Source organism: Monodelphis domestica, chromosome 7 (assembly GCF_027887165.1).
Source record: "Monodelphis domestica isolate mMonDom1 chromosome 7, mMonDom1.pri, whole genome shotgun sequence".
Lineage (NCBI taxonomy): Eukaryota > Metazoa > Chordata > Mammalia > Didelphimorphia > Didelphidae > Monodelphis > Monodelphis domestica.
This window is the reverse complement of record NC_077233.1, coordinates 110,682,878-110,696,645: the sequence shown is the minus strand read 5'-3', so window position 1 is coordinate 110,696,645 and position 13,768 is coordinate 110,682,878. Positions and strand designations below refer to the sequence as shown.

At 36.2% G+C, this 13,768-nt stretch overlaps 1 protein-coding gene across 10 annotated transcripts in view; it reads left to right on the top strand.

Moving 5' to 3' along the window:
- Positions 1-12,984, top strand: part of FSD1L (fibronectin type III and SPRY domain containing 1 like) — a 104,810-nt gene extending 91,826 nt beyond the window's left edge. For 9 of the 10 annotated variants that reach the window (XM_056805315.1, XM_007499620.3, XM_056805314.1 and 6 more), the window contains 3 exons: positions 3,354-5,275; positions 6,044-6,206; positions 7,821-12,984. In XM_056805315.1, coding sequence (XP_056661293.1) covers positions 3,354-3,375 — 22 coding nt within the window. In that variant the 3' untranslated portion in view covers positions 3,376-5,275; positions 6,044-6,206; positions 7,821-12,984. Of the gene's footprint in view, positions 1-3,353; positions 5,276-6,043; positions 6,235-7,820 lie in introns of all 10 variants that reach the window. The other variant, XM_056805312.1, reaches the window with a different exon arrangement.
- The last annotated feature ends 784 nt before the right edge of the window (positions 12,985-13,768 follow it).

Sequence of the window (13,768 nt, the reverse complement as noted above, 5' to 3'; positions counted from 1 at the left end):
TGCTTGCACTTTGTGAGTTAATAAAAACAATTAAAGGATGCTTTAGAAGTTCTAGATGCTAGAGAATGAATAAAGGCATTATTGGAGCATATTTTTCTGGAGTTAGGATATATTGGAAATTATTATATTGTTTGGACAAATAGACTAATTGTAGCACTACATGGTAAAGTTGGTCAACTTGAATATAAAATGTAAGCAGCATTGTTTTTCCAAGTGACAAAGGAGTGTGAATTTTACATGTTTGCAAAATTAAAGTATGCATGGTATCTTGTGACTTTCTTTTTATGACTAATCCAAAGTGTTTTTTTTTTAAATCAAACAAGAAATATTTTTAATGTAACAAAAAATAGCTAATGGATGATTTTTTTTTATCTTATTGTTTTCTTCTCCAACCCTTACCTTCTGTCTTAGAAGGGGCTAGGAAATTAAGGTTAAGTGACTTGCCCAAACTTATACATCTAAGAAATGTCTGAGGTCAAATTTGAATCCAGATCCTCCTGACTGTGGGCCTGGCATTCTGTCTACTGTGCTACCTAACTGCTCTTATCTCATTCCTTCTTTTTTGCTCTATCTCCTACTCACTTTTTCCCTGTAAAATGATTTATTACTTTTCTTAGCCAATTAATTTCTCTTTTAAAATAATATCAAATACCTAAATCTCTAGTACCTCTGGAAATGAAAAGAGTAGAATTACATGCTAGTTACGATATTAATCTAAAAAGAAGCCTGCTTTTCAGTTCACTTTTTCTCCATTTCTAAAACATATATAAATTGTATTATTTTTTACAAGATTACTTATAGAAAAGTACTTTCTGTATAAAGAATCTTTTGTTGATAATTATTTTCCAGTAGAAAAATTCCAAAATTTTTAGAAATCTGCCACTCAGTAATTTGAAAAGGTCTTTCCTTCAAAAGTAGTATTGTACTCTTTCATATTTGAACAGTTTATGAAACTTTAAAAATAATTCATATCAAACCTCTCACGTATATCTTTGCACCTTCTGTGGTAATCTGATTTTTCTTTGAAAATGTAAGTATTAATTTATCCATAATCCAAATACCAGAATTTTTTTGTAGTACCATTTAATAGTAATAATGCTCCTAAAGTGCTGCCCAAAGCTGAAAATTTTCCAGTTCATCAGTGAAAGATTAAGTTCTGTTCATATATGTATAAATATATTAAAATTCTTTTGAAATCTATTATCAATATATATCATCTCATCCTAGCTCTAATATCTGTGGAATGTTGGACATCATGTCTATTCTCTAGTTAATTCATACGAAATGAAGGCATTTATTTCTATTCAGATTTGAAAAGAACTATAAAAGTCATTTACTCCATTCCTTTCATTTTAATTTATTTTTAACTCCTCTCATTTTATAAATGGGACACTCAGTCCCAGGAAGATCAAGGGATCTGTTGTTATTATAAGATATCAATATTCTCATACAGGTAGACAGTGACAGGGCCTATTTTTGCATAGTCCATTGAAAACAAATTCTTCATTCTTTTCATTGCACCACAGTGTACTAAATGATTTTCTAAGATCTCTTTTACATCCAAAAGTAATAGTATAATGTTATCTAAAATACTCATTTAGTCAAATCATATTAATTTCTCAAAAGCCTCTTTCATTTTCCTGCATAATAAAGTTATAATTATATTTTCAGATTTAAGATGTTTTATGCAGCATATATACAAAAATTCAACTCTATATAAATGTACATTTGAAAATATGCTTATTATTACATCTCTTGAATCCATTTGGTAAAATGTTCTGAATGAATTCTGATATTGGGTCTTGGCTTTGGAATGATACCTGAGATCTTTAGCAAACATTGCTTATTAATGGTATTAATAATCATGTGTGGTGCAAAGTGAAAAATGGATGTATGATAACTATAATTTGGGTTTTGCTTCCTAAAATTTGTTTATGCAGTGTGGAAAGAGAGGTGGGCTTTGAGATTCATAGCACCTGTGTTTTAGTGTTGACACTGCTTTTTACATTCTGCATGGACTTAGAAAATTAGCTAATCTCTTAACTGCAGCTAACTCATCCATAAAATCAGGTTGATATTTGCACTACCTACCTCATAGGAATGTTTGCTGTGAGGAAAGTTTTTTAGAAAAATACAAAGGATTATGTTACCTAAAACATAGTTATCTTCTTATGGAACTACTTGTATGCTGTCCTAGGTTCATTTATATTACTCTGTATATAACTATTTTCAAATAAAAAAGAATTGTCTTCCAATGTAAACCAGGAGATTAGTGTAATTACATTTGGGATTATTGACATGTATTAGTAAATATATAGTTAAGGAGATAAAATTGATTTTTAAGAATAGTATCTACCACATTTTTACTGCTGCTTCATAAAGATTGTTTTTTGATCTTTCCCTCCTTTGTCAGGGAACTTTGGAATCAACTACTCCACTCCTATCAAGTTGAGATTAGCATTGTAGTTCAAATTAATTTTGGGATTGAGACTTTGAAACAGTAATTTTTAAAAGGCCTCAAATTGATACATACACATTATTTTGTTTTACCTTGATTATCCATCTGTGCCACTTAGAACTTGGGTTCATAGCCAAATAATACTATCTTTAAAATTCCAAGCATATTGTACCCCTTTCAAAAACTCTGAGAAATTGAGGTATTATTTGTAAACTTAATATGCTATATATATAACTTTTGAAATACTAAAGAACATTCTTTAGAACTGATCTTTTAAAAAGCTTCTTTATCAACATCTAAGCAGTACTGAGTAATAATTAGAAGCAAAATGAATATGATTTTCCCAAAAAAGCTATTTTATGGAGAGCTCTCACAAGGTAGGCACTCACACAGAAGTCAGAAGAAGCAATACCAATCAGAATTTTACATTCATTCTTAACCCATCTAATCCTAATTGCTTTGGCTCAAAATTCTAGCTTGCCAACATCTTTCTGGCTTCTAACATCCTTCACAGCTTGCTCATCTTCAAATTTAATAAATATGTCATCTATACTTTTAACATTCTTATAAGTTACATTAATAAACAATCTGGCAAAGCACAGATTCATAGGTGTCTAAATCGAATAACAACTTGAGTAAATGAATGGCCTATTGATCTTCTGTGCTTTGCCAGTGTACTTACTATTACAGCGTACAACTGGAATAGGTCTCTTTCTGCCCTCAAAGCCCATCACTTGTTTCTATCAGTATTTTCTGGGCCAAGGTCATTGTTAGGTTACAATTAGCTTTCAACTGATCTTTTTGCATGGAATACTAAATCTGAGTTTATTCTACCTTCTGACACTCAAAATCCCTGAAAACAAGATGTATTGACTCTACCAAACCTTTTTTTCAGTCCTCCAAGCCTCCAACATTAAAACACATGGTGGATCTCTCTGAGGATGGCAGAATATGACATCTGACTTCCTGCCAAAGCCAACCCTTCCAATAAAAAAAAAAAACAACTAATTTTATCTTCTGCTCTGAATTTTCTCATTCTAATCTCCTGTCTTCCATTGAGAAAGGGGGCATGTGTTCTGCCCCCCCCCATACCTTGCAAAAATATATAGTTACCATGAAAAGAACAGCTATAAGTAGTTCTGTACATATGGATCCTTTTAATTTTTCTCTAATCTCTTGAGGGTATAGACCTATTGGTGGTATCTCTGGTTCAAAGGCTATTAACACTTTATGGGATTTTGGAACATAGTTCCAAATTGCTTTCCAGAAGAACTTGATCAGTTTATAATCCCAACAGTTGGAAACGGTGTCAAAAGTAACACTAAGAGTGCATCAAAGTACCTGTTTTCCCATAGTCCTTCCAGCCAATGTTTATCATGTGGGTTTTTTGTTGTTGTCAGCTTTGTTAATCTAATGGATGTTAGGTTGTATTTCAAAAATTGTAATTTTTTTCTAATTATTAGTGATTAAGACTTTTTAATGTGTATTGATTGCTTAGATTTCTCCCTCTGAAAACTGCCTATTCATATCCTTTGACCATTTTTCAACTGGAGAATCGAATAGCTCTTACAAATTTGTGTCATTTCTCTATGTTTATTTGAGACCTTAATTAGGGAAATCCTGAAAGGATGTCCCCCCCCCAAATTTCTTTTTCTCTCCCAGTTTTAGCTGCATTGATTTTATTTGTATAGCCAAATCTCCTTAGGCAGTTTGCTTTCAAAGTTTCTACCTTTGTCAGAATGGATCCTAGAAACTTTTCTTGACTCATGTTCAGACATCATTTGAATTTCCATAGCCAAAGTACAAAATGCCTGTGGTAGCACCAACTATTTCCTGATACCATTATGTGGGATCAATTACAGGCTAATATAGCACTCCTCTGCAAAATTCTAAATTCTTCCATTGTCTCAATAGTAATGTGCTCTGTAAGGAATAGAAGCTGAAGTTGCTGAGGTTCTTTCCATGTCATAGTTTGTACTGTTTTTCATAGACATTCATTATACATTTGCTTCCATCTCCAGTAATCCAAGAACAAAGAATTCAGAGTTGATTAGTTCAGTACAATAAAGTTCCCACACTGGTTTGCACTGGCAGAAATCCCAGATGCACCTGACCATAGTTAAGCTCTGGGTATTATAGATATTATCTGAAATAGGGGTTTCACCATTGCTTTGGACAGCTCAGATTCTGAGGCAGCTAATTGGCATAATGAAGAGAGTGCTGAACTTTGAATTCAGGAAACTGAATTATAATCTTCCCTCAAGATACTTTCTAGCTATGTGAACTATAGCAAGTCACTTAACCTGCCCAGCCTCAATTTTCTTATTTTTAAAATGGGGATAATAACACCTGCCTCACAGGAATGTATTGAGAATTAAATCTGCTAACAGATATAAAGCACTTTGCAAATCTTAAAGACTTTTTATAAATGCTATCAATTATTGAACACTTCAATCTTCCAAAGTGTGGAAAGGAAAACTGAAGCAAGTTTGGGACTTTGTGCCAATCAAGTGGAACAAACAGCAGTTGGAATGTGAGAGAGAAGATATTGACAAGAATGATAGTTGGTGGGGGGAGGGGCAACTGGGAGTGACAGTTGGTCTCGTGACAGACTCTTCCTGGCCCTTGGACTGGAAGGAGCCTCTCTCCCTGTCTCTGGATAGAAGGGCCACTGTTCCTGATTTTACCAACTGTGTGCTCTACCTGGATTCCTATGGTCATGTCATTGAACAAAAGGATTTAAGGGGAGAAGTTTGAACTGTAAGGCCGTTTTTTAGGGGCATCAGCCTGAAGAGACAGGCCCAACCAACTTTGAAGGTGAGAACTTTTCTTCCTCTTGCTGTCTACTGTTAAAGACTTTGAACTTAAGAAAACTAGCACAGATTAGCATAGACAGGAATAAAAGAAACCCTCCATCAGCCTGCGAGGTCTGGCCTCAGCTCAAAAGCCAAGAGAGACCCAATCTAAGGAAATCCTGATTCCCTTCAGCCCTGTTTGCTGCAAGTGAATAACATGCCACGGCATTAATTATGATAGGGCAGTCCTTCACTAACGAAGCAAATAGCCCCTCCATGATTGGGCACACAGACCAATATATTCTTACTGGGATCTGCGGGTGGCATGCTACGCCATAAGGTTAACTGGGCATCCCAAGTACCAAAGACAATTTGATAGTACAGTGCCACAGGGTCCAACATGCTCCAAATCATCTGTTGGACCATATGTTATGCAGTCTGGGTCAGTAGAGCAATGTTTGTAGCAATATTCTCCTGAAACTAATGTTGACACTGACAGGCCCACCAAAAGGTTGCATGCTACTGCATTACATAAGTCAGAGTTTTTTACAGTTTCCAAATTAAGGAGATCACCATGAACATGGTGGACTACTCATGTGACGTGGCACAGGTCCAGGACCACCTCAGGGGGCGTGTTGCCTGAGACCATGACAGGAATATCTTCCTTGACAATCATTTCCTTAAGATGATGAGCAAGATGCCAGTGCTCTGATAGAGGTATAGCATGCACAGTGCTATGGCTTTGGCAGTGATCAGCTCTAATAAACGCTGTCATTTCTTTGGCTTCTAGGTCAGTGTTTTAACTAGTTCCAAGTGACTTGACAATGCCAACCAGGGAGTCCAAGTCCAGAGAGCCCGCAGATTTCCTCTCTATATCATCCAGCTTATACCTCATCGTGAACCTCATGATCATCGGGTTGATTCTCTTAATATCCACCACAAGGAGTCTAATGGTGAGACAGTCCCTCATTGGAAGAGATGGTAAGGGAATCATGTCTACAATCCCTAAGGACCCAGCTATGCAAAATACCTCTTCAGTTCCCTGGATTGAGAATATAAACTGAATGAACCACCAAAGGGTTAGAGAAGCTGCCAGGATATAGAGGGCTGATTGTATATAATCAACAACAGATTGCATCTTCCCTCTATAGAGTGTAGCATTGTGCCAAATGGACATGATGACAATGGTTAGCATCAAGGTTGATACATGGCTTAAGGATAGCCTTTCAACATGAGTAGGTGATTGGCCAGAATCAAGAATGGTATCAAGTTCTTGGGTCTCATGCATGAGGGAAATCAATATCTCCTCCTAACTTGTATGAAGCACAAACAATTGGGTCCCATGACCAATTGGTCCTCTGGTCCATTTTCTCTGTTGGTATAACTTCCATTGGAATTCCCTGATATTGAGGCCTCTTAAGCAAAGAGAAAAACTTCTCAATCTTTCGGGTACACTTTGTACAATTTATAGCAAGATAATAAGTCTCTTTCTTGATGGTGCCATAATGTGCCTTATATGCGAGCATATTAATCCCGTGAATAAACGCAGCCTGAAAGTGTAGTGTATAATCATCTCTTGACTTAGAATAGTTGGGCATATAGTCAGTTGTGAATGCAACATGCGTCAAAATCACATTAAGGGAACCTGCTATTCTAGCTCAGTCATCCGAAGAGGTTGGGAGCCTGTGGTTTAGAGTACCATCGATGACTACCAGTAGTGATGGGGGTGTAATGGATTTCTCCTTAAGCAGTGTTGTAAACAATTCAGCCAAATTCTCACCTCTCCCTGAAGTTTAATCCATTCACATGCTGGTACAATATCTTAGGCCATTTTCCCCAAGTTTACCTTCAGGCAACCTCTATTGATTTTAACAAATGTTCTGGATCCTATGTATAATGGTCTGCTTCCTCTATGAGTCTAGTCTCTAGGTAGGATCTCATCTTCAGGCCTAAATATAATGGAGTCTGCAATGTCATCTTCCCTTGCTGATTCTCTAAGCTTGAACTGCTCTGCAATAAAGGGTTTAATCACTCCTTCAAGCTTTCTTCCCCCAGTATTATGCCCAAGTCTGTTTGCTGCATCTACACTGCACCCTTCCACATAGTCGAAAATGTTTATGCCAGACAGATTGGGTCTCATTATACTGTTAATAACTTGGAATAAGAAGTTCCTTGATGCCAAAGTCAAAGATCTCATCATCATTGACTGGCTTATGGTGATAACTGTACTAGATTTTTGAAACTTGTTTATCATAGTCCATAAGCCACATTCAACTTATTAAAGATATAACTCATCAGCCTTGGGAATGGTGGATCCATTGAGTAAAGATCATCTGCAATGATCTTACCTTTAGTGGTGATGTCCATCTGCATTAACCAAAGCACCTTAGGTGACCCAGTCATGTCTGCAATAGACTCCTCAATCCACTCCTTTAATATTACTTCTGGCCTCCGGAGAGGTTGAATATTCAAACATGTAGGGTCTGCACAAAGTGCAAGCGGGCTTGGCTCCAAGGGGACATAAAATTTACATACCTGATGAATTTTTTGCTTTGATACCCCTGCAGAAATGGCACTTCTAAGGAGGACAAGTTGAAATGTCAATGGATCAGCAATCTTCCTGAACATCACTGAGGACTGAGTAGCAGAAGATGGCAGCCTACCAAGGTGGGGACCAACCAAAGCCATTGCAGCAACTACATGGGGGTCTCTGCTTACCTTGCTTGGGAAAAGGACCACAAGACTGGATACCAAGGATGCCCAAGGAGTGTAGTCCACCTGTGAAGAAGCAGCAAGGCAGCTTGAGCTCAAATAGGATAGCCTCGAGAAAGCATTTGGGTACACGCTGCCGGTACTGTCTATTAATCTCCAGAAAATCCCGAGGAAGTTAAGAACAGGCACCCCAGAGAAGTATAGTTTCTTTCCACATTTGTATAAAATGTCACTTGCCCAACATTCATCTGGTTTAAGAATTAGCCCAAATTCCAGACACCTCTTTTCGAGCATGATAAGGAGGTTGTCAGCTGCTCTCTGCTTTGGCACGCCTCGTGGGGCCCTAACAACAAGTATCTGGTTCTCTCCCTGTGCAAGGATATCTCCATTCATTCCTAACTTATCTAAGACAAGTAATTCCATGTAGCCCGTCAGTTTTGTCCATGGTTTTTGTCTCATTCCTTCACCCATGGTGAGAGCTCCATGTATGCAGGTCTCCCCATCTTCAGCAGGCATTCCATCTGATTTTTTTCTTGGAGGATTGTACCAGTATTGAATGAAAAAGTAGTAATCACAGGCATCCAGGACCCAACCTCAACTTCATCAAATCAATAAAGATGTCCCCTCAGGCTATCTTAGTTGGCCCATTTCTCTGGAACCTCATTTTTAAAAAATAGCCTCTCTGTTGGGGGCATCTCTCTCCTTTCACCTCATTGGCAGCCATATTCCCTCTCTCTCTTCAACTCCTCCATTCCCTGTTATAAAACCTTCATTATCCCTTGTACTACTACTTCCTGCAGCAATCCCTATAATTAATACAGTTTTGACAGACCCAGCTAGGTTTTCCAGCCTATTTTGCGAAGAATTTGGGAAGAAGAAGGCAGTTGGTAGTGTCAAGGAAGTTTCAGAGAAATCGGGCCTACATACATTTCAAAAACCTGTGTGACTGTGGAAAGCAGCCATTTTGAGAGCAGTGTTGAAGGTAGCTAATCTGCCTAGGAACACCACAGCCAATAAGAAACACTCCTTCTGAAGGGAAGAGGTGACCCTTAAGGGGCCAGACTTAAAAAACATTTTTTTCCATTGCAAAAGGCTTTTCAAGACACAAGATGGCAAAGAAACTATTACTTGCCATGGATTATCTAGCCTTGATTGGACATTTCTTTTATGTTTTACAACTTATTTTTTGTCAAGATTCCAGATTATATTTATTTTCTGCTTAAGATCTATGAAAGCTTTCAGTGGCTGAAAATTAGTATAGATTGCTTGATTTCATTCATTCTCACATATGCTGGAGCATTATGCTTCTTAATCCAATTATACTAGTGCCTGAAAAAAGGTGTGCATCAAATTTATGGAAAAAAAAACCAAAAGACAATGAAATGACCATAATGATTTTAGCCATGAGGGAAGAGATCACACAACTAAAGCAAATGATTAAGCAACTGACTGAGGAGAAACAAAGTGGCAAATATATTAACATACAACAAGATACCTAAAAATAACAATGTAGCGGAGCAAGAAAAGACAGATGGAGCTCTTCCCTGATACCTTCCCAATCCAAACTTGTTATTAAAATTTAGCTTTATTTAAATAACCCCAGTCAGATAAGAGGACTCTTATTTCAGGGGAACATAGAGGGAGCTGAACCCGAGGACAGCCATTCAAATATACACTGTCCTTATTGGACTCCTGCTGGATGACCTTGGTCTGGGGGGGAGGCTTGTCCTTGGTGGGGGTGGATCCATGCTTACCTGCTCTGGGGTATCTTCAACATCAATCAATAGAGAAGACATCCCTGCAGGCTACATAGGTGGCCCATTTCCCAGGAACTCCAATTTTCAAATATAGCCTATCAGCAGGGTTATCTCTTATCTTTTACCTCACCAGTAGCCATATCCCCTTTCTCCTTTCAACTCCTCCATTCTCTGTTACACAAACCTTCTATATTCCCTGTTCTTCAATCCCCTACATTCCTTATAATTATTCCAAAAGCCAGTAGAATATACTGAAATCATAGCAAACAGGTGTTCCTACTCATCTCTGACAAATAGCATCCAACATGATAAAAAATTTTTTTCCAGATTTCATGTTGATACAGTTTTTGATAATTGTTTTTTTTTTAACATCTTGTGATCTATGTTCTCTTCCTCCTTCCCATCCCTCCCCTTTCCCCAAGATGGCAAATGATATAGGTTGTACATGTATAATTATACAATATATATTTCCATGTTCATCATATTGTGAAACAAAAGACATTGCTTATAGTAGAGAAAAGCTCATAGAGAAAATAAAGTGAAGAATGGTTCAATCTGCATTCAGTCCCTTTTGTTGCAGTGGATAGCCTTTTTATCATGAGTCCCTTGCAGTTGGCCTGGATCCTTGAATTGCTGAGAATAGTTGTCATTCATAGTTGATCCTTGTATACTATTGCTGTTATCAACATGATGCTTTTCATAATATATGTGAGTGGAATGCTGTATGTCTATACTTGAAAATTTCATATGCATTTTCATATTTCTTAGTTAGAGGTCACTTCAAAGCCAATAACCTCAGTTTATATGGGCAATGAACTTGACTGTTAGTGAATCCTATGGGTAAGACACTGTGTTAGTTATAAGGAAAAAAATGAAATCATCTCTTTCCTTTAAGATGCTTACATTTTAGGATGGGTAGTGGTGATAAAATGTGGTAAGAGCTGATGTTTACATAGCAGCCACATTCATTATCTCATTGAGGTCTCACCCATGTATAGGTACCTGCTACTAACATTATCTCACATAGCTGTCATCATAGGAAGCTAAAGATCGGTAAATTATGCCAAAATAAGAGAAGTTAAGTGACTTGTCCATCGTCTTACATAAAAACATCAAAACCAGTATCTGAATGCAGTTCTGTTACTACATAGTAGTATTAGATAAATGTAGCAGGAGATGGAATTTTGAGTAATGATACTCCAGTTTCACTGAAACAGTAGGTGAAGGGAAGTGATGTGAAAATAATTGAAGAATGGTAGTTTGAAGCCAGACTGGAATGCCTTACTTGCCAGGTTAGAGTTCATATTTTATCTTAGAGATTTGAATAGGAGGTCACCAAAGGTTTTTAAGCAGGAAAATTACATGGTCATATCTGTGCCTTAGAAAGATTCTTTTGACAAATTTTGACAAATTGATATTTCTATTATTTGGGTGTAGTTCTATGCAATTCTTAGAGTGAAAATCCTATTTCTTCAGGTTTAACTGTTAAATGGTCAATGAAAAATAACTATTTATTATAATATTTATATAAAGTGTTCCAAAACTCTTAGTGCATTTTTAAACTACTAAAACTTTTTAAAAAATAAGCTTAAAACTATATTAGAACCTTCACAACACCCTATATAGGAGTTTAAGGTTTGCAAAGCAATTTATTTCTCATTTGGTCCTATTATTATCTCCTTTTACAGATGAGGAAATTGAAGTTGAGAGATTAAGTGATTTAGTCCCGTAACTTATAAGTGTCTGAGATAGGATTTCAACACATTTTTTTCTGACTTCCAAGTCAAATACTATCCACTGAGCTAATTGGAAATCTTATGTGATCTCTGCTTTAACTACTTTATTTTCAGAATCTTGTTTCATTTGTTAGGAACTCTCTTTGGGAAAATTTGTTATTATTAAAATAATACAATTTTCCTCCTTATCTAGCACTTTACAATTTTGACAGAGTTTTCATATAACATCGATCTTATTTTGACTATAAGCTTATCGGGTTAGTTAAAAGAAGTGACATCCTTATTTTTAGAAGAATCCAGAACCCATAAAGTTTGTGACTTATTCAAGGTTTGAGTACAACTAACTAGTAAAACAGATTAGAAGTCAGGTCTCCTTGATTCCTCACTTACTTAGATTCCAACATCATATTGGTTTTAAAAAATGAATGACTTCAAATTGAACATACTTTTTTCCCAATGGGACAAAATTCCCAAGGAATTTCATTTAATTTTAGAAGATCACCTCTGTAATCCTAAAATTTTTCTCTTTCCCCTTTCTGCTTCTGTTCTTTGATTCAATCAACAGATACTTATCTGTTGAGTGCAGTGAGGTATATAATGATGAATAAGGTCTAGTTTCCAGCCAACATGGAGTGTAGGATAAATAATATTAATAAATCACTATGATACAAGGCAGTAGCTCAATTTCTATCTTTCTATGTCTCTGTTTCATTTTTATGTAAAGCTGCTAAGACAGTTAATTCTAAATTGGCAATAATTCTTAGGTTTCCATTGTGAAGTTTAGAAAATCAAACTGATGCCTAGAAAAGAAAACTAATGGCTATAAAAGTTAGAAAAACTAGAACTAAGGCTATTATTTTATCTTTGAAAAGAATGGCAGATTACACAAAATAGCATCAGGTAAATTTTTTCATTTACTTAAGGAAAGACATAGGAAATATTAGAAACAAGTCAAGAGTTCTAAAATATATACATTTTCAAGAAGGGCAACATTAAAATATCCTTTTAAGACTCAAGAATACATTTAAAACTTCATGTTACATTCAACAAATGTTTAGCATTTACACTGAGTCAAGAATATGCTAGTATTGTTAGGGATATTTTAAAAAACAGGCAATTTTGCCCAAAATGAATGATGAACTAAATGATCTCTTTTTCATATCTAATTTTTTTGTTAATTCAGCCTCACAAGCTTCCTTTATTCTCACTAGCTTCATCAAATGTCTCTATATTTGATACAGTGTATAATTTTAAAGATAATTTAACATGGTAGGAAATATTTATTTCTGTCAACTTGGAATCATTCAAAAAGTTGAAAACTTTCAGGAATATCTAATCTTAAATTTAAACCTTCATCTTTAATAATATTTATAACTTCTATTCCACAATGAAATAGTTTGAAGAAAATTTCAGAAAGTGTTTTATAATTGTCTTGAGATACCACTGTTAACTTTGCCATGCCTGTATGACCATGATTAAACCCTTGTGCCTCAGTGTCTGGAATAAACTGTACTTGATATTGAAAATTTTCTGGACATATTTTTTTTAAGTGATTATACTCTTTACAGCAATGCGGATAATAAATCTGCCACATCTTCGAATGTTTTGCAATTCTTGTTATGTTTTAAGCATATAAAACCATTAAGATTTGGAGGACTCCCTTTGTTTCTGATTTCTTTAGTGTCTCAAGGGTATCAGTCTGCCTCTTTGTTGAGTTGTCATACAAACAGTCCACTTGGTATCAATGCATATCATGAAAAGATGCTTAAGGGACATTGGGTAAGGCCTAGTGGGGCCCCATCTAGGCTATTGTCAATACCACTGGAGCCAGAAAGCCTGAGACCTAAACCAAATACCTAGTCTTAATATGACCAGGGACCTTAGACACTAGATTGAATGTCAAAAGGACTAGACTCTTAGATATCAGTCCTGACAGAGTCAAGGACACAGTTTGTGTTTAGAGCATCTTCTGCCACTTTGGGATATAACTGCTGGACTGGTACTTATTTGTGAATTTATTCCACTGGTCCCTCTATATCTAACGCCTAAATTTCCTGTCACTGCTACACCTGGGTGTTTAGAGCAGGACAAGCACATCCACACAACCCTCCATGATGACAGGACCCTGGAAGCAAATTTGTTCCTCCCACTCTCCAAATCCTAGTGACTCAGTGTTGCTACTCATGGCAAAAATTCCCTGTTAACTTCTACCTGAAAACTCATCCTCATTCAGTTCAGTCCTATCACATTTCAATCCCTTCTCTCTTCTGCCCTCTTTTCTACTCTGTCCTCTGGAATCCTACTTGATTC